Source organism: Engraulis encrasicolus, chromosome 21 (genome assembly GCF_034702125.1).
Source record: "Engraulis encrasicolus isolate BLACKSEA-1 chromosome 21, IST_EnEncr_1.0, whole genome shotgun sequence".
NCBI classification, from domain to species: domain Eukaryota; kingdom Metazoa; phylum Chordata; class Actinopteri; order Clupeiformes; family Engraulidae; genus Engraulis; species Engraulis encrasicolus.
Window position 1 is genome coordinate 7,937,137 of NC_085877.1, and position 21,753 is coordinate 7,958,889.

A 21,753-nucleotide genomic window follows, 5' to 3' on the forward strand; every position below is an offset into this window, starting at 1 on the left:
TGCCCTGGGGCTGGACTGTGTAGTGGGTTGCACCTATACAAGGTCAAAGTGTACTTAATTGTCAAAAATCTAAGTAGCAGACTGAAAAATGTTGTTTGACCAGCAGACTCCAATGTGCAGTTAAAAATAAGCACCGTTTAGCACACGCACGCATATGCAGTAAGAGTATACATACTGATACAGCTATTAACAATAAATACATGCACACACCCATCATTAGAAGGCAAAATGGTAAATACACTGTAAAGCCTTTATACAGAGCCTCTATTATAAGCTTCTTGTGACCAAAAGGGTAATGACCCAAGTCCTAATCTGGTAATGACCAAGTCTTAATCTGTTACTTAACACTCTCAGTAATGTCATAGCAATGTGATGATGCAGTTAAGTCTTTCCAGCCAATAGTCTGAGTTCCATCAATCCCAACTGCATGAAAGGGCTACAGCCATTCAAAAACGAATAACATTTAGACATAGAACAGCCACATTTAAGGGCATTTACAAAGGCACGCCAAACATGTGATATTGTTTTACTTCGACTTTAATATGCTTAATATCTTAAGCAGTGGCTTACGAGAAAAGAAACCAACGGAATAATGTTTGGCGGATATCTGAAGGTTATAGTGGTTTGACCCAAGAATGTATGTGTGTGTCAGACAAAAGCATGTTTTCTTTCTTTCTTTTTTTCCCTTTCTCTTTGGGTCCTGGGTTTTATTTCTTCAGGCTTTCTCTTACACAAAGGGAATCCCCAGATTACTGCTGCTCTTGATTAGAGGAAGGGAAGAGGTTGTTGTGCTGTAGGTGGTTTGTATTGTGTTCATGTTGAAGTACTGTATGCTGGAGGAGGTCCATTCTTTCTCGTTTTAAGTGCTGCCCATTCATTTTGCTCATTGTAGAGATGTTCGCCGATACGATCACTGAAATTTGAATATTTAAGATTGAGATGCGAGAGAGCATTGTCAAGTTATTGTGTAGTCATTTCTTTGCCATATGGGAGGTTATAGTGCTGTCTTTTTGTTACGTGTTTTGAGGCTTTGCACCGACAAAAGGAAAAGTTCTTGAAAGAACTTTCAGTCGCTACTTTTAGTGGGTGGGTGGGTGGTTTGCATTGCAAACTAAATAAAATACTTGCTTTTTAGGTAAACCAAGACAACACTATGGATGCCATGTTCATCCACGTCCCAATGTTCTTCAGAGAACTTGTAGACGTTCACACACAAATAATAGTTCAGAACCCTCAGAGAACCTTTTGGAGTTCCTTCAGTCTGCCACTGTGGAGGATTCGGGGGAACCTTTAAAAGCTCTTTGAGGAACATTTCTGGCTCCTTCCAGTCACCTAATACTGTATGTTTACCACAGGGAACTTTTATTGGGACTTTGCTTCAAAAGAACATCATGAAATAGCCTTATGCACCACACACTTTCACATCCATCATTTCTTTTGTGCAAAGTATCTAAGTATCTACATACAGAGTATACCTACTTACCTGTTGCATTCCGCCATGGAGGACAGATCCTTTTTGCTTCAACCATGCACCACTGCCCTAGTGATCAAGCTAAGTCTTACCAATGCCTGTAGGGCGCAGGACAAAGATCTCTCTCCCCTTGATAAATCATTTTTTTACAACCATTCTTCTTTTTCTGGCAAGCAAAAAGGCTAGGACTCTCTGTGGCTACAATTCCATGTAGGGTACTGTACAGGAGTGGCCAGTGGTGTAGCTAAATAAGTTCTTACAGCACATGCAGCTGGACAGAGTGTTGGCCATGAGGGTGAAACGTTGCTTGGCAGCCTCTTGTCCAGTTATCTCCACAGTGGGTCGGGATATCTTGGCATCTTATTTCACTTATATTTCCCTTACGCTAGTGTACCCCATGAGTTTTTATTTCCTCTGACTGTGACACACATGTGCAGCAGGCTGCTTAGGCGCTTAGTCGCTGTTGCTGGCAGACCCCGGAGCTGCTGCAAGACAATGGCCATGTTCAGGTGTGTGTGTGTGCGTGTGCGTGCGTGCACGCGCAGTGTGCATTTCTGTGTGTTCCTGTCCGTGACTGTATTCAGAATGCATTACTGAAGGAAAGGGTTAGACGATACACAGGAAAGCCACGTGAAAGGGGGAAGTGTCGCTGCCCTATCCGGCACACATGATTTTTTTTCTCTTTATTTAAGTTGGAAATGGAAACACAATGGCCCCTTGAGAAAAGCATTGTTTGTGTAAGATGTACCAAATAATGTTTCTTTCCCCCACCCCCTCGCATGCCCTCATAACTGTACACCAGAGTGTGTTTGAACAGTGAACACACTGTTGCTCCTGTTGTGGCTCATCTGGTTAAATGGCAGTAAATGCAGACTCCAAAGAACAGAGGGGCTTCATTTCCAAGGTGTGTTTATACAGGGCCAAACTACTATGCAGACCCATGTACAGTAAAATGCTTTTGACGTGCATGGGAACTGTAAAGAAAGTGGGTTTCATTTCAAAGGAGTGTTTACACGGGCTAAGTACAGTGGGTCCCTCTGTGTGTATGGGGAAATGCCTTTTGACAGACATGGGAATGTAAATGTGTAATACCTAATTAGAAGGGAAGCTCATCACCAACAACGGTGGTGCTTATCCTGTTACATTCTCATAGGTCGAGACCGCAGAGGTAATCCAAGGAACATGGCCCGCATTCGGAACGTTCACAATCAGGAAATGCGCTATAAGTCCACCTCACAGGACTTGGTTTATTCCACTGAGCAGTTTTTCCCCCTCCAGTGCTTTTAAGTCAAGACTGCCACCTTTTTACGACGACGTATTACTCTTCCCAGCCTAACGAGATTATACCAATAAAGCATTCAAATTAGATTTGGTCTTAAAGCGAGCTGATTGAATTATAGGACTATGTATGACACTTCATCCAGTTGCCTTCCCATTCATACGGTCTGGAAAGCTTAAAACAAGTATGCTTCAGGGAACTGACTACAGAGTGATGTATTTCCCCACTAAAATCCTGCAAGTCTCTGGGGATCAGGCTAATTGCTAAAGGATAATTTATTAGTCCAGCAGTCATAATATGATTTAAGAGACGTCTTTATTTGCTTGCTTTTGTCTGATGGAGCTTGTTGCATGTGACACAAAGTTTCAAATGCCACAGAAGTTGTTGCCTGCTGTGATTGGATCGCAGGCTCCTGGAGAGAGTGGCTTTGCTGAAGAGCTTCTTTTATCAACTTTTAGTGACTCATTAAGCTTAGAGAGACCAAAACCTCAGTCTCTGTGTAATTCGAGCAATGCTGCGCAGGTCAGTTTTTTTTGTTAAAAAGTGATGCCTTTTTTAAATAGTTGTACATGCAAACAAAGATCTAAGTATGCAAGGCTCCCTCAGGCTTTGCTCAACATAAATCTTTGTCCTAATTGGTTCAGAAGGAGTCTTATATCTCATAACAGATTTTCATAAAAGAACATTCCCACCGTGAGCGTGCGTTGTTGCCTTTTTCTTTGTTTGCATTTAGAAGCACTTGACGCCTGTGTTGTAAATTAGCCGTAACCTAGAGACCAGTCCCTGTGGGATTGGGAAGCGCACGGCTCTGACCAACACTTGGCTCCTCTCTCTCTCTCCACTGCAGGGACGAAAACACATCACATTGTAGATCATCCCATAACTGCCCACTCTGACCCCTCTGCTCTCCCCATTGACTCCTCCACCCTGTTGCTTGCATTGCCAGGGACTGGGAAAAACAAAAGCTCCCCCTTCACTCATGGCAAAACAATGCAAATTCCTGACATTCCAAGACAACTTCCTCTCCAAAGCTGTTGTTCTGCTGCCTCGGGCCCTTATCTATCTCCCCTTTAGCCATCTCACCCTTGTTGTTGTTCCCACTTGCATGCATCCTTACTCATTGGAGAATATTTTGTCAAACATTTTTTTCTGCTGCCACACAAGTTTGCTAAATAAATAAATAAGCGATGTGTGCAGAGTATTTACCCTGGAGTTCAACTGTGCCCTGTTGCGTTTCCTGTGATTTTCCTGCTGATTGGTGTGGCTCTGTTGGTGTACATGTTGTCATTTGTCTATTAGGTGAATGATAAAGTTAACGCCTCATCTTTTGCTTTTTGTCCTGGCTGGGTAAGCTGTAGTGATAACTTGGAGAAAAAAATTGAGAACAATGGCCTTTAGACGTTTTCAAAAGTCAAAATCCCTATTACCTGCAACAGTGAAATGAATAGGAGCCCAAGAGTTCTGCGAACCTTTTCTCTGTTGAGGGACTACCTTTCCTCTGTTGAGGGACTACCTTTCTATGAGCGTGCATTCTATTAAACATTCTGACGGGCACTTATTTGTTATTCCGAACCATTAGAGGCAACTCTTGTGTGGGTATTGTATGTGAATATGAGTGCAGAGATGGAAAGCTGGATATGGCTGTTTATTAATGCTATGTTTACTTAGCGATTATATTGCCATTGTTCTTCTATATATGTCTTTATAACGGTACATTAGTGGGTGGTATTGCAGAAGTAGTTCAGCAGTAGATGAATAAGTTACTCTGTACTTTGGAATGGAATTTATTTTTTTCTCATGCAAAGGCTGAAAGCTTTTGTGTGGGCCTTCTGACGTCTGGTGCAGAGGTTGTGTGGACGAGGAGTACACAGATTCAAAGCTTGATATGAATGTTTAGTGTTGTGTTAAAATGCAAATCAAGCGATAAGTATGTTTTTTTAACTGTTATGACAGACCATGGATGAATTGCTGTTTGGATTTCTTGAGATGATGATGGAGGCATGACCATTTCAGTGGGAGTGGAAAGCTCTGAGAGAACACTAGCCCTACTCACTCTGGCTGAGAAATAGTGTATAGGAAGAGGTTGTTTTTGTAGCTGTTTGGAAAAGGCGTTTTCTTCAGTACAGTTAAAAATAGAGAGGGAGAGGAGAGATTGAGAGGGAACATTGAGCACGGACTCTCTGCTTGCAAGTCATTGTGTTGTACTTGTGTGTGTGCGTGTGCGTGTGCGTGTGCGCGTGCGTGTGTGTGCGCGCGCACACTTGAGAGCGAGCTTGCTCTGTGTATGTGTCTGTGTGTACTTTCTGTGTGTGTGTGTGTGTGTGTGTGTGTGTGTGTGTGTGTGTGTGTGTGTGTGTGTGTGTGTGTGTGTGTGTGTGTGTGTGTGTGTGTGTGTGTGTGTGTGTGTGTGTGTGTGTGTGTGTGTGTGTGTGTGTGTGTGTGTGTGCCCACATGCACTAGAGAGGGAGATTGCTATGCATCTCTGTATTCGTGTCTGTGTGTACTATGTGTGTGTTTGTGTGTGTATGTGTGTTTTAAGTGTGCGTGTGCGTGTGCGTGTGCGTGTGTGGATCTGTCTGGGTCGTCTGAGAGTGCATGATGGAGTGGAGCCACTCTGGTGAGTGAGAGGAATGCAGCTGTGGGGCTGGCTGGCTGTTTGTGGGAAGCTGGCAACCAAAAACAGCTCGTCTGATTGCAGCTGGAAGCATAATGTTGTCTTAAGTGTATGTATGTTTATGTGTTAAAGTGTGTTGTGAGTGTGTGTGTGATGGGAAGATATGTTCAAGTGGGGATGGCTTGTCAAGTCTTTTCCTCTGTGCATTGTTGCACATGCATGTGTATTGACATACATACTGTATGTTTAACCCTGTCTGAGAGGGGAACTTTAAAATGTTGTGCACTTATACAATCACAATAGAAATAGCTTGCGATACTCTACAGTGTCCTAAACGTCTCCATAATAAACAAATAGAAAAGCATATCAATGATGTTGTCATCCTTTATTAAAGGAGAAAAGAAGTAAAAAAGAGGCATACGTATATTTTGGAAGTATAGTGATGTAGGTGATGAAACTGTGTTGCATGCATAGCACATCCATCATAAGTCATCCTTTATTAATGGAGAAAAGAAACGAGCAGCAGAGATTGCAGAGTGGTTAAAGGTATTCTGTGTAGGATGGTGGCCAGAGTAGGTATTGCAACTATGCAGCTCATTGAAACTGTGCTGCATATTGCCAAATTTGATATTTTAATGAATATTCACTAAATAATAAATTCATATTTTCTAGCATGACCAAAGTACAGTAAGTGTTGCTGAAAAGGGCTCTTCTCCCAGTCATAATAAATACTTAGAATTTGATGATGGTGGAAAGTATGCGTGAAAAAGGTGACATTTGTGAATGGACAGCATGAAATCTGGTAAGAAACTGCTAAGAAAGTAGCTCAGTAGGTGATGCGAGTGATGTGTCACATGTGTCGAGGGATTTAAAGGCATCCTGCTGGTCATTACAGTGAGGTCACAAGGCCCGCGGGACATGTGATCAGCTTCAAGCCCCCTTTAATGATGTACTGTATTGCGCACACAAGCACGTTCGGAAGCATCTATTTTGGGAGTTTCCACCATAACATGTTTACTGTACCTTCATATTACACACATGTGTACAGTAGGCCTACCTGTAAACTGAGTTGGTACAGTGTTGCTCCTTATTATCATTCGAGATCAATTGAGTGTCTCAACAAGCTACACCGTCTCTACTGATGGCATGCTGTGTATTAAGGACCAAAGGAGTCTGGTGTTTGGTGGGATGGGATGCTGATTCCTGTGGATAGAACGCGCATGGGTCAAAGACGTCTGTCATTCAGTGTTACGGACACCTTCCGCCGACTCTAACTGCAAAAAAACATGATTTTTAAATTGTTTCAAGTGAATGGATGACAGCTGAGGCTTTCATGAATTCCCTGTAACAATAAATAAATAAAGAGTCCTGTTTTTTACAGTTACAGTCAGCAGAAGGCATCCGTTACACTGAATGACAATGCCATTTTACACGTCTTTGACCCGCATGCAAACCGTCCAGTGTGATGAGGACACCTGAACAGCTCTCTCTCGCGCTGCCTCCACCCCCATCCCCGTGCACGCGAACCTTGTATGTGAATGTACCATGAAACTAACTCGGATCCAAGTAGGTTTCACAAGAATCTCATCACCCTGTTAATAGTTACTCAGCTCAACATTTTCAAACATGACAAAGCGTTACTCACTGCACATTCAATCTCCGCTCACTACACATTCAATCTGTATAGTCGGCTTAACCTGGATCAACTTTTCACACACCCTCTGAAAGCAAGAAAACACAGACTTCCATAAGAAAGTGTTAACACTACAGTATTAACCAGCAACCATCACTTTCCAGGCATACCTCTCTCTTCCCTGCCTCTGGCCTCCTCAATTCCACAGACCCCCCCTGGGCACTGGACTTGACAGTCAGGGAAGGGAGAGAGAGGGAAGGGAAGCAGAGAAAGAGAGAGAGAGGGGGGGAGAGGGAGAGGGAGAGGGAGAGAAAGCGGACGTGCCCTGTGCATTTTTTTCCCTTTTTGTTCAAACAATAATGAGGACAAACTCAGGGTATTATTTTAGCAGCCGCTTGTGTCTTTATCTCCACCAAACAGTTTCCTTTCCATCTGAACTCCACTTCCTCTTCTCCCTAATTGCATTACTGAGAGAGAGAGAGAGAGAGAGAGAGAGAGAGAGACAGAGAGGAAGAGAGAGAGAGAGAGAGAGAGAGAGAGAGAGAGAGAGAGAGAGACAGAGAGGAAGAGAGAGAGAGAGAGAGAGAGAGAGAGAGAGAGAGAGAGAGATATGAAGACAGAGGTTGAGAGGTAGAAACCTCTTTAGTGTTTGTCCCGTGAAATGAGACTTTCATGTACGTGTTTGTGGGGGGTTGTCGTTTGCCGGGTCGTTTGAGAGGGATGACAACTGTATTCCCATTCAAACCTTCAACTTGAAAACATGGTAGTTGTGTGCGAAACTGAGCTGAGGATATCACTGAGGTTGACCGGTGAAGTGATTCTGATGAGGACTTACCTGTTTTGACGACAACAACGTATTTTGGAGCTACTGACTATAACTGCACAATTGGATTTTTGTTCTGAAGCGTAGCTCATATGATCACATTGTGACTGGCTGTACAAGTTGGAAAATCTGTGAGTAGTTGGTCTTTGCTTTACCGTTGTTCTGAGATTTGTGGTCTTTCCTTGGCCTTTTGTTTACAGGAAGTATTTATGATGATGGATTGAGAGACGGACAGTGAGAAAGATTAACAAATTAAGAGGGTTTTGCATTGCGCTGTGACACCATTTTAATGGACTTTTCTTGAATCAGTGTCACTACTGTTCAGGTTATTATTCTTGTGGGAAAAAAACACATTGAATGTTTCAACTTAAATGGCCATTTCCCCTTCAGTTATTTCAATGCCACTGCCTCCTGAAACAAAACCTGTGCCCTTTCTGAAGACCCTGAGCTAAAGTCTGCGTGTAAGAATTGATAAAGTTGCTGGAAGCATAAGTACTGGTACTTGTTCATCATCAAAGCATCAGGTGTTTTGTCATCATGTCTGAATATTTATTTACTGAACGATATCAAAACTAAAGATGGTTACTATTCTCTTCAAAATGAAAGCTTAATGTTTAAAACTGAAACTGAACTACTTTTTTTAAAAGATGTAGTTTCTTATTGTGCCCTTGACCTGGAATTTCAAGGCACCATGTGCGTTACACAGTACACATTCCTCCTCAGTAATGCCTTGTTTCAGTAATGCATACCTCGCTCTACTGTCCTTCAGTGCCATATCAAATGATTAACCAGCAAATGGGTGGTCACTGACTAAACTACTGTCAGAAGCACACAGCACCTTCAACCTCATTTGACTTTCTCTGACCCACAATAGTTTGTCATTTCTTTTCCTTCTATTCTGTTGCTTCTGTACACTGTTTACATTCTTTCCCTCCATTCTTAGAGTTACTGCACATTAATCCTAAAGTTTTGTGATTTGTTTTAAATGGGTCTAACAATGGTAAAATCAAAATGAAACAAAGTGTTTTCATTTCCAAGTATTACAGAATCCCCAATTGAAGCTCTGTGTATCTTGCAACATGGTCATCCTGAATACTTTTAAAGACTTTGCCCCTACTGTCAATTCAGACTGTACCGTATGTAGTGATAAACCATAGGTATAAACCATATAGTGTCACTATAGTGTGTCACCGTGGTGTCACCACAGTGTTGTCTTAAGCATTCCTCAGTCCTTAACATCACCACACAATCTCCTTTGTTGCATAGAGGCTACGTTTTCATAATGCATACATTTTCAGTTGAGCGTATTCCTTCGGATATGGCACTTCAAGAGAGATGTGAAAATGCCTCTGGGTTAACCATCAGCCCATACTAAACAACAGCATATTTTGTAAGGCTTCCTATATTTATGTTTATAGTTTGCAGTTCTGTAACATGATTCAGTTTTTCTGAGTATCTGAACCTGTATGCATACCCATGTCTATGTGTGCTCTTGTTTTTTGTGTCTGCGAATCTTAACCTACACCTTAACCTTAACCCATTCTTGTGTGTTTATAGGCGCAGCGTGCCCCTTGGCAGGCCGTACTCGTGGCATGTGGCCAAGCCGGCCGAGTCTGTGAGCGTGGCAGGCACTACAGACGGCATTTCGGACATGCAGCTCCACCCTGCCCATTTCCCCACGCTCTGGCACTCCGCAAACAACAATAGGTGGGCACAAACAAACTCAAAAACCCCAAACTGTTACCAACTTTAAAACACTTGGGAAGGAATGATCTTGACTATGGCGATGTGGTTACCAGACGTTAAGGAAGTGGACAGGATACACAGAAAGACACAGAGCTGGACAGAACCCACAAACCCAAAACTGCTACCAAGTTTGACCACTTGGCAAGAGGGAATGGTCTTCATGGTTGTGTGGTTACCTGATAAGGGGTGNGTATTGGTAAAGGGTTCACGATTCAATGCGCATCACGATACACATGCCACGATGCGATTCTATCACGATGAATTGCGATTCATGTACTACTGTGATGCATTGCGATATTTACTTCAGTAAATGTGTAAAATACAGCTTATTTGTCAGTTGCTGTGTAGCTTTCTTAAGTCAGTTCATTCTATTTAAGCATTCTATCATCTGGGAGAGAGCTTACATCACAACAGAAATATTACCTATTCTCTACTGAACAAAATAACCCGTGGCAAATCGAATTTTATTGTTATCAAATAATCAATTGTCATGAATCCATGCAGTATATTGAGAAAATAAGTATCACGATACCTTGTCATGAATCGATGCATTGTATCGTGAGAGTAAGTATCACGATGCATCGATATGACGATTATTTTGCACACCCCTAACCTGATGTTAACCCATTTTGTCCTAAGCCCTTTTTGAGAAAGGGTGCCCTCTACCTATCAAATCCTAAATATCTCAGCCTCCGAAGCATATACAAAAATGGCATGAGTTACATTTAAAAGCCAAGACCCTCCCCTTGCATTGTAATGTGTTCATTTAGCTCTAACATACCAACATAGTTACTAAAACAGCTAAAATCTCAAAATTCTGAAAGACCTGTATATGTGTCTCCAGGACACAATGGGTTAAAGTGATGGTGGACTGGGCACACCTGGTCAGGACACACAACTCTAGAACTGCTAGCAAGTTAATACACTCTTGTATGAAAAAAAGGGTTTTCACACTCCTTGGAATTTTCTTTTAAAGAAATGTAAAGAAAATTACAATGAATGTGTGACTCATTTTTTCATAGAAACGTTGATGCTGTGTTCAGCATATGGGATGTGCAGAAAGGGAATAGCTCCATGTGCTTTGTGGTTACCTAATGTGGAAGAGGTGGACAGCCCAGGACACACACAAAGACACAGACCTTTTTTTTAGGCTGAGTGGGCTTCAGTTTACCTCAGCCCACCAGTGCTGTTTGTCCTGTAGCCATAAGGAAACAATAAGGCGAATGCCGATGACCTCATGTCCAATGTCAACAAACTCCTACGGAAGCTGCTGTTATTTTAGGACACTGATTCATGCATTCTTTTTAGGTTGCTACTGAAATGATGAAATCGTGGTAGGGTACAGTGAAAGAGTATAATGAAATCTCTGAATTTTTATTTTTATGTTTAACAAAGTGTTGTTGGCTGTCACTGAAATGATGAAATCGTGGCAGAGTACAGTGAAGGAGTATATCCGAATCTTATCTTTCATTTTATGTTTTACATGCAACAAAGCTGTGGACAACCCTAGCTGTAGCAGACCTATCAGTGTTGTTAGTTATCACATTTTCTTCCATGACAATTTTAGATAGAATATGAAGGTATGGACACATGAGACGAAGCCGTTCAGAAAGCAGGAGCAGCAGAACATATTGTCGTGAAGTGCTGCGACTTTGTAGTTCAAAATTAACAGTAAGAAAATCAATGTTTTACAGTGTTACTTTCATATGCTCGGCCAATCCTAGATTTCCATTATAATCTGGTTTTCATCGATTTGTGTATTGCTCAGTTGTCCTACAGTCTGTTACCTGGGTTTTCCCATTCATTCTGAGATGCCCTGGTCTTACTAATCTGAAATAGCTGTCCCAAGGTATCGCCAAGATGGCTGCCAAGTGAGGGACTTATGCAAAGGGACTTTGATGGTATGTGTCATACCACACAAAACACGGGACACAGTACAGAATATACAAGTTATAACAAAATGGATGGCAGGTGGTAACGTGGCTGAAATGGACAGTGGCTTTCAAAGTGGAAACTACTTAGCATGCCGTAACAACTACCACAACCGTAGCACACATGGCATTGTTTTATCATGGTTGGAACAGTGGATTTGATTTGATAGGATTTATAATTTGCATACTGGAAATTGAGTCTATTTAGACAACCCCAATCCCACAAGACTTTCCCCTCATTGGGATTTTCCCAACAACTCCCCATAACCCATTTCCTATGCTTAAGGTCCGCCGTGAAGTTTCTCTTTACAGTTCAATGTTTAACTTAAGACATGAAATATGGCGCACTCTGCGTGCCCCCTCTGTTTGTTCAGAGTGGTGGAATCTACATGTTCACAGTGATGACTGAGCGGGCTTGTCTCCCAAGACGTCAAACTATAACTTAAAAAGTGTGATGCCTTTCAAGGCTGTGCTAACAGGATGTCTCCCTGGCCGAGGAATGCATTTACGTGGTTTATGTCCTGTGATGGTTAAGAGGGGGGAAAGGAATGGGTGGTAGGAAATTTTAGTCATTTCCCATGTGGAGGACCTCATTTGTTCTCGCTCTGGCTTCGTCCTTTTGAACGGTAAAGGATTTTATTTCTGTGCACAAGGGGATGATTCATAAAACATGCACAATGGATATTAACCTGTCAGTTGTGTCTTTGTTTTGTTTTATCGTGTGTCTGTGTGTTGCTAAGGAGGTGTTATTTCTTTCCCACAGGAGCATTGTATGTTTTTTTTCTTAAGTGTTTTCTGTTTCTACCTTCCCTTACACTGTGCAGTGCTGGTATGGGACTCCATTTATGTCATACAGGATGAATCAATCAATCAATCAAAATTACTTACATGGCACATTATCATACATACATGTCATTCAATGTGCTAAAGAGTAGAGAAAAGAGATGGGAAAAAAAGAAACTATATTGTGTTATAGATAGTATGTACACTAATTAACTAACCATCACCAAAGGTAGATGAGAATAAAGCTGAATGACGCATGCACTCTTCTGCCCTCTACTCCATCTGCATGTTTCCAAGATGACATATTGCTATGGCCATGGTATGTTGGGCTGAAAATTATGTTTTGTGGTTATGTTTTTCTTACATGTTTCTCTCTTCTTCTTTCTAGTGATCTGTCTATGCAGTGGAGGCCTCTCTCCAGACGCCATAGCAACTCAGGGGGCAGCATGGAAAGCCTTGAGAACCCCCCCAGCCAGAGATACTTTGACAGCCAACTGTCCCCCGTGGACTCCACCCTTCTCAACAACAAGCGAGATTCAGCCTACAGCTCCTTCTCCGCCAGCTCCAACACTTCAGACTATGCACTATCTCTAAGGCCTGACGACGGCAGCTCCATGGACAATATCCTTCACGGTCTGGCTTCCAGCTGCCCAGACGGTCACCATCCGTCGTCTTCCTCTGCCAGCGGACTTCGAGACCAGGCGGAAGAAGCTGGCGGAAGTCTAAAGTCCCGATCGAAGTTTATCAGAGCTGAGGCGAAGAACCGGCCTTTGTCCTACAGCTACGAGGACGAGCACCGCAAAGCACCCCCACAGCCTCCAGCCAGGAAGGACAGCTTCAGGGCCACCAGAGCCCGGGCAGGTATTCCAGACAAACGCTGCATCTCCGCTCCAGTAGGAATTCCAAACCCATCGTGTTACCAGGGGGAGGATCCACATCAGCAAAGGCACACGGGTTCTTGGAAAAGAAATGGATTTGAAAGCGGGTCCCTTGGAAAGAGGGGAGATTCCAAACATGGCAGTCTAGAACCATACTTCACAATCAGCTCAAATACCGAACCACAACCAAGAGACCATAGACACAGTCAAGATGAGGAGAGCAGAGACCACTTTCAAGAAAATCATCTTCAAAGACTACAAAGAGGAACGTGCAGCCCAAGGCTCCAAGTATCTGACAGCCAAACGAAACAAAGTGTCATTGAGAAAAGCCTACATAGCCAGGCCGATGACCACAGTGACCGGCCTTTGTCCGCCTGTAGCAACAGCGATCGCCTATCGTCTGTCTGTAGCAACAGTGACCGCCCTTCGTCTGTCTGCAGCAGGTGGTCCCAGTCACGGTTGTACCCTCAGGAGGAACTGGAAGAGAACGGTGATCTGGATTCGTTATCTCCAAACCAGTGGAGTGGCAGCAGATGTTCTACTCCGGGGTCCATCCCTGACTCTAAGTGGGGGAGGCCATGTAAAGACCCAGAAATCTTGAACTCCCCACCGAGGTCAACTCCCCCTCTTCCACCACATGCCTGGGGCCGCTCTGTAAGCGTACCAGGTGAACAGATGAACGGGTTCTCCGGCAATGGGAGAACAAAGCCATCGCACTCGCACTCTCCCGTCTTAGAACAAGACTTCCTGCCCATCAGTTCGTCTGTAAGCATGGATGCCATGCTGGACGAAAGGCCAGAAAATGCTGTCGATGGAAAAGTATGTGATGAAGAAATGATGATGCCCTTGCGCAAGTCCTCCCGGAAGTTGCGGTCCTCGAAATTTCGCAGACGCAACGAACGGTTTGCGACTAATCTCCTGAATGAGATACAGAGGAAGAAGGCTGAACTTCAGAGGCCCGGGAAAAGCCCCAATGAGTTCCTGGATGATGAAGAGACTGTAAACAAGGAGGAAAGCAGAGAGTTTGCACCTGAGACAAAGAACATTTTCAAAAAAGAAGAAACCCCATTGCCTTCCTCAGATGTACAACAGTCAGCATATGTCTGTAGCTCTCACAAGAGACATGCAGACAGCGAACCTCTTCCCTCTACGGAGGAGCAGCTCAGACAATTTACATCAAGCGTCAGTCCTCCTCCACTCCACAAACCACCACTTTCTCCCCCTTTTGAAAAAGGACCAAGTGCCACCTGCATCCAACACTTGCCCCCTAAACTCGATTATGGGAGGAAAGGGGAGGAAATACTAGCTGATGGTAGTAGGAGCCGCCAATGGCGCTGGACACCAGAGCACAAACTCCAGTCAGAAGCAGACACAGGGAGAAAATGGACAAAGGGGAAAGGGTTTCTATCCTCAGGCCGTGGCCTGGAACAGCAGACGACCACAAACCCGCCACCTTTTTCCCGCTCGTCCAGTCGAACGGTGGAGAGTGACATCATGCCTTTTGCTGACCGCAGAAAGTTTTTCGAGGAGACCAGCCGCAATCTCAGTCAGTCCGTCACAAACCTCTCAAAGATCAGTGTTAACCAGCAGCACAAGCCGGAGAGGCAATGGTACAGAGAGCCCCATGTGTCCTCTGTACAGCCCGCTGGACCTGCTCCGCAGATCACCTTCAGGAGGTTCTCCTACCAGGGAGGCCTCCAGCAGAATGAGCAGTTTCCAAAACCCACCGATGGCCGAAGACAGGTCGCAAGCCAAAGATCCCCAGACAGGATTATTAAAGGGAACGACCGAGAGAGGGAGAAGGATGAGGAGCGAGAGCTACAGAGGCTAAGGGAGGCAGCCAGAGAGAAGATGAAGGAATTAGAGATGTTGAGACAGAGGGAGAGACAGATGGAGGAAGAGCAAGAAAGAAAGAGAGTAAGAGAGCGTGAAGCGGAGCTTCGACGATGGGACGAAGAAAGGCAGCGAGAATATGAGTTTAACCAGGAGAGCACACAGCCACCTGAACAGCTGAAAATGCACAACAGGGAAAACGCAGAATTGGACAGTGAATCGTCATGGTATGGCCGTGATCATGAAACGTACAGTGATGCTGTACCTCAACCTGTGACTCAGGACTTTTGTCAAACATCACAGCCCTTGCATCCATCCCCCTGTCGTCCAACCTCTGGCTGTGTTGATAGAGAACCCATCTGCTCAGCTTTCTATCCAGTTGGTGGTCCAGTTCAACGCAACAGCCAGTGTCCATCACCTGCGTACAGCCTGAGAAGCTACACCCAAACAGAGGTACGGATATATAACTTAGGTCTTTTTGTACACTGACAAACATGGTGACAGATTGGTAATTGGCCATGGCTGGTTATTATGTATCGCATCACCAATTCATTTCTGAACGGAATTGTTAAACAAGATTGTCAACATTGTAGAAGGTATACTGTAATGTAAAATAGGGGAATCATAACTGAAACCATGAACTTGATGGCCAATATGCTGCTAATTCATCATTAAACATTTGTTCATCTCCTCTCTACACTGATATTCACCTCAATCCTTAAATATTCCATTGCCAGCTGTCGGGCCAATCCTTTGCTATGTAATGTCTTGGGTGAAAAAATTGTAGTTCAATAAGCCGGTAAATATCTTCCACAGGCATATCCTGTTAGACAGTGGGAACCAACCAAGCTGAACAGGAAGTTCAGCCTGACTGAGAGGTGAGGACACTTCCTGTTATTATAATGTCCCGTCAGTGTTAACTGTGTTTGACCTTTTCCACACATTACACGAGAAAGCATTTGGGGCATTTCCTAATTAAAGTCAGTGCCACTAATCATGTCTTAAAAGTGCTTTGTCTCCCTGGGGATGGTGATAACACCATTTGTACTGTATGACAGACTAAAACAATAGTCAAGAGATAAATGGTAAAATGGTAATCACTCAGATGTTTCCGTTCTCAGGGACTCACAATGCCGGCATGGTGACTGCAGGCTTGGAAATGGCTCGGTTTGTCGGTGTTCCAATGGGCCAAGGAGAAGCAGGGCTCCTGCGGGCAGCAAGCCAGAGAGCTTCTTCTCGCCCTCGCCTCTCCGCTATCGTGCAATGTCAGAAAACAACCTCAGCGTGGACCAGAGGTGCTCTCAAAGGCAAATGCTCTCTGAAACGCCCACGTTGCAAGAGGAAGGCCGAGATTATTCAAGTCTCACCAAACCGAAAGCAGCGCCGCCACCCCGTCCCCCTCCTCCTAAGTGGGATCAGTACTTCAAGCGGAGAGCTTCCCACCACAGCTTCTTCCCCTCCTCCACCACACCAGCTCAGTTATCGCCCTGGCAATCCCAGGCTGAGGCCAGTCCCCCGTCACCCCTCAGTGTCCCTGAGGTGACAAGGCAGAGGGCATACAGCCTCCCACCAGCAAGAGAGGGTCTAGCCAACAGGCACCCCCACCAGGAGAATCCCACCACAGTAGCTCCCAGCACCACCAACCTCTCTCAGAGAACATTCAGGCCCGTGGTGTTGACACCGGAAGAGGAGGTCAAACCTATTGTTCTAGTCGATAATGATCAGAACACAAGGTAAATGCGATTATGTAAAGAGCACATCAAGTCACATGTCACAGTCGTGCTGAACAACAACTCTGTTACATTCCAACATTCCTATTTTATTATCTACGCACATGCAGTCCTTTTATTTATCATGTATGATTGATAAGTTATGATCAAATTGTTATTAGTATAGCTCATAACTTTTCAAATGCAAAATATGCATGATGCAATATGTGATATAGTAATGAATCATGAATGATGCATAATCATAAACTTCACATAAATCCGTCTCCAGAATATCTCTCTGATCAATTATGTGTATTAACTAATCATGAACAATCTTCCTCAGGTTATCTGATGCTACAGCACCACCACTGCAGGCAGATCGCATTCCACCACCGCCAGCCCCTCCGGGTCCTCCTCACAGACACGGGGCGACCGCCGAGTGGGACCGCGGTGGCTCCACACAGGAACACTCCAGCAGCAGCAGCAGCAGAATAAACAACACAACAACAACTCACAGTGCATTGGTCCAGGAAAATAACTCTCACAAAACACAAGAGCTCACCCCAGAGTCCTACTGCTCCATTGACGAACAGTCTCCACAGCATCAGCAGCAGTGGGAGCAGGAACAGGAACATATGACCGGCTCTGTCACCCCTACGCTCAGCTCCAGGCAGCTGGACCACTCCACGCCAACACGCACTACTCCGTCTCCAACATGCACTACGTCTCAAACACAGGAAGTGAAAGACGCTCCTCTTGAGACGGACATTGACGAGCAGACGGAGGGGGAGACGGCGGGGGACAGCGGGGAGCCAGGGCCTCCAATGGAACTGCAGTGTTTCGCATGTCCCATCACTGTCCTGGAGACAGACATGGACGCACTTCTCGATGAGCCCCCACAGGTGGAGGAGAAGCCACTTCCAAGGAGACGGTCGCTGGAGAAACGCGTGACTGTGGAACAGGATGAAGAATCACTGGAGAGGTTAGTCAGTTGTTCCACTGGTGAAGTAGTCTACGTGAGGGATAAATGGATCAAAGATGTTTTTTAATTAGTAATTGATGGTTGATATGCTGCAACGAAATATGCTTCTTATACAGTCCACTAAAAACAAACATAAAATCCATACAATAATAATGGCACTGGCTGTCGTTGCCCCGCCGTGATGTGTGCTGCAGCTGAACCATCACTGACAACAGAGACAGTATGCCGTGATAAACAAGATATGTACTCTGTGCCTCATTACAACAACAACAATAACATGTATTTAGGTATATAACACAATATCACAACTATACAGCTGACTCAAAGTGCTTTCAAATATACATACACACATTCTCACATTTACACACCAGCTGTGGAGGCTGCCAAGAAAGCGCCAATTATCCAATGTTCACATTAGAGAACACACACACACACACACACACACACACACACACACACACACACACACACACACACACACACACACACACACACACACACACACACACACAATTAGTGTGATAGTGTAACAGTGTACTAGTAATTTACCATACCTACCATACCTAGTATACCTACCCACTACGTTGCTCTAAAAACTCTCGTTATACCGTAATTGGTGCTCAATGCCTTATCTGTAAGCAACTGTAAAAGTATTTTCAATAATAATTTGCATCAAACTATGAATTATGCAGTTTGATATACAGTGTATAAAAAAACACATTTTGGTGATGCATGACTTGAACTGTCTGAGCACATTTTTGCTAATTCCACTGCAGGCCTTCTGCCCAAGATGGAGTCCAGTCCCACCTCCCATTTCAGCAGGAGTCTTCAGCTAATGCTCAGCTGCTGGAGAAAATGAAGACCGCTCTGAATATAAGCCATCATGAAGACGAGGAGCTCAATTACAAAGTAAGTGTCCATTTGTGTACATTTTAACTTACTGAAACGGTAAGAAATGAAGAAAAACCGCACACCGATGAACTCCCATTTAAGCCACTTTTAATGCGTGATGTTTCAGGCCACGGGCCAGGGTGGGCCAGATCGTCACGCATTAAAAATGGCTTAAATGGGAGTTCATCGGTGTGCGGTTTTTCTTCATTTCTTATGGATTTACTTTCTGGAACCGGCACCCGAAACCAGTCACTGGATGTGCATGTTTTTTGATTGGGAAACTTACTGAAACGGAACATATCCATGCAATTATCCACATTTTTTAACGTTTAATTTTTAATGGTGACTTTGGCCCTACCTGGTCAGAAGGTGCACTGTCACCCCCATGGCACCAGGAGCTGAGCTGGGTTGATTCCTGTATGAGAACGTCCTTCTAAGTCCTTGATTGTAGAAATAGCATTCAGTCACAGTTTGTCATTGCAAATTCCTCGGAGACGTGCTTTTAAAAGACAGCAAATGCAATGTGGGAATTAAGAGGTTAATGATCAGCATTTAAAGTTCTTAATCTTTGGTATTGTCTAGGTTACAAACCAACAAATTTGACTTCATTTAACAGAAAGCGTCATGATGTTTATTTCAATCAACCTGATGTGCTTCCAAAAGGCTGCACAGCAGTTCCTGGGCCGGTTTGCGCACACAGAATGGGACATGACTTCAAACGGCACACCACGGCTCCATCTCATTATCTGACCTCCCGTATTCGCCTTGTGCTTGTGAAAAGGATTGGAGGTCATATTTTAAGATGAAACTTTTGGCTCATGGTTTGAAATTCAAAGTTAAAGTTTGGTTTCGGTTTTCCACAGACTGCCAAAGCTTTTACATGGTTGGTCAGAAAATCCATGCTCCATGGTTTCTTGGACTTCCCCCATTATATATGACGCCTATGTTGATGTTGCACATACGGACAGGAGTCACTTCTTCAGTGCCACATATTTATTAAATCTGAAATCACATAAGCAGTACAAAACAATCAGAGTGGCTTGATATCTTCAGTAGTCTCGTTCATCTCCAGTAATGGACAAAGTAAAGACGAGATGAGACCTTATCTCATAAACATTCTCATGAACATTGAAACACAATCTCCTTAACATTACATTTTCAACATTTCCAGCTTTCTAAAGTGTTGGATAAAATTCCCTTAAGATCCCGCGCACATATTCACATTCACAACGCAATTCCCTTCTGACACGCGTTCGTGTTGTCAGACGAGTGTGCTACAGTTTACACAAAACAAACGGAATTCTTGAGTTAAACTAAAGCACTTTACACAGTTATTAATCTTCCAGAACATTTATACATTACTAAGACAGCAAATACATTCGTTTCTGTTACTACAAACCCACCTGAAATCACATAAGCAGTACAAAACAATCAGAGTGGCTTGATATCTTCAGTAGTCTCGTTCATCTCCCGTAATGGACAAAGTAAAGACGAGACCTTCCAGCTAAAGGCATCCCAAGCTACATCCGCAGCCCACAGCGCCACCCTGTGACTTCTCCCGGTGCTGCAACTAAATAAGTCATTTACTTGAAAAGACCAAACACATAAGAAAAGGGGGAATCAGATACTGCATGAAACAAGTATTCAATATAACAAGTATCTTCCTGAGTGCCACACCCTCCCCCACTTAAAAAAAAAAAATGTCTCCCAGACATTTAATATAGTAACCATCAATTATCACCAAAAGTCTCGAAAACAATTAAATCAACATGAATTAAATCATATCATATGGCCATTTAAATGCCATTCCTAAGTATGCATTATTTTTTTTCCCATTGATTAGTCCATTGACCACAGTAAGTGTCTAAGCATTATTTCAGTGCCTGTCAGAAACCCAAGGTCTCCACAGGAGCTGATGGCAAGAGGGATTCAAACTCACCCCTCTAACTGCTGCGTTCCTGGAGATCACAGCCGGCTTCCCAAACTCATCATATGTAAGTATCCTGGGCTGACGGCGTTCCCTCTGGGGATATGGAGACCGGTATGGTGCCTCTTGTGATTCTTCAAAGTCTGGCTCCTCCTCAGACACTGCCTCTTCCTCTGGCTCCTGCTGTATACCATCCTCTTCTGTGAAACTAATTGTCTCGAATTCATCTGCTGTTGAGTGTTCATGGTATACATTTATTGCTGGTGCTGGCTCAAAGGGTTCTGCTGCTGCATTCAGCATGATGGGTCCATTTGAGTCATCTTCCACAAAGTGGTCATGAAAGGTCAGGGTATAGCTACCCTCCTCATCTTCACTGTCTATGTTGTAGTCTGGCTGTTGGTCTTTTGTTTGATCTTGAAGGGGTGTCTTCACTCGTCTTTGCTTGGTGGGTCTGTTGGTCTCTCTCATCACAGACTGTCCTTCCACCGGTAGACAGTCACATGGCAGCAGAAGATTTCGGTGTACTATCCGGCTTGGTCCTCCTTTCTCAGGAACAATTTCATATACAGGACTGTCAGGGCTTTTTCTCCCGAGGATCTTGTACACTGTATTCTCCCAGTGCGACCGGAGTTTACCCGGTCCTCCTCTCTCACTCAGATTGCGAAGAAGAACCCTGCCGCCGACTTGCAACTCAACACCATGAACCTTCCTATCATAATATTGTTTCCCTCTCAAAGCCTCTTTATTTGCAGTCTTGGATGCAATTTCGTAGGCCTCTTGCATTCGTGTTTGCCAGTCTGCCACATAGTCTACATGGCTTCGATGTTCCTCATTTGAAGGCAAGTTGAACATGAGGTCCACAGGCAGACGAAGAGAGCGGCCAAATAACAGGAAGTAAGGCGAGAATCCTGTGGCCTCACAGCGCATGCAATTGTATGCGTGAACTACCTTTGGCAACGAACGCTTCCAGTCCGTTTTCTCATTGTCATCCAGAGTTCTGAGCATTGACAGTAATGTCCGATTGAATCGCTCCACTTGCCCATTTCCCATTGGATGATAGGGGGTTGTGTGAGATCCACGAATACCACAGACCTTTTGCAGCTCAGCTACCAATTGATTTTCAAACTCTTTTCCCATGTCATGGTGGACACGCTCTGGGAATCCAAACTTCAGGGTGAAGTCCTCAAACAGGCATTGCACCACCGTCTTTGCTGATTTGTTCTTAGTAGCATAGGCCTGGGCAAACCTTGTAA

At 44.0% G+C, this 21,753-nt stretch overlaps 1 protein-coding gene across 2 annotated transcripts in view; it reads left to right on the plus strand.

The window, feature by feature from the left end:
* The window catches only part of shroom4 (shroom family member 4), a 48,789-nt gene that overhangs the window by 17,838 nt on the left and 9,198 nt on the right, over positions 1 to 21,753 (plus strand). The window contains exons 1-7 of one of the 2 annotated variants that reach the window (XM_063187464.1): positions 7,580 to 7,951; positions 9,378 to 9,527; positions 12,669 to 15,444; positions 15,808 to 15,869; positions 16,113 to 16,724; positions 17,044 to 17,682; positions 18,459 to 18,591. In XM_063187464.1, the coding sequence (XP_063043534.1) occupies positions 9,472 to 9,527; positions 12,669 to 15,444; positions 15,808 to 15,869; positions 16,113 to 16,724; positions 17,044 to 17,682; positions 18,459 to 18,591 (4,278 nt within the window). In that variant the 5' untranslated portion in view covers positions 7,580 to 7,951; positions 9,378 to 9,471. Of the gene's footprint in view, positions 1 to 7,579; positions 7,952 to 9,377; positions 9,528 to 12,668; positions 15,445 to 15,807; positions 15,870 to 16,112; positions 16,725 to 17,043; positions 17,683 to 18,458; positions 18,592 to 21,753 lie in introns of those variants that run through there. The other variant, XM_063187463.1, reaches the window with a different exon arrangement.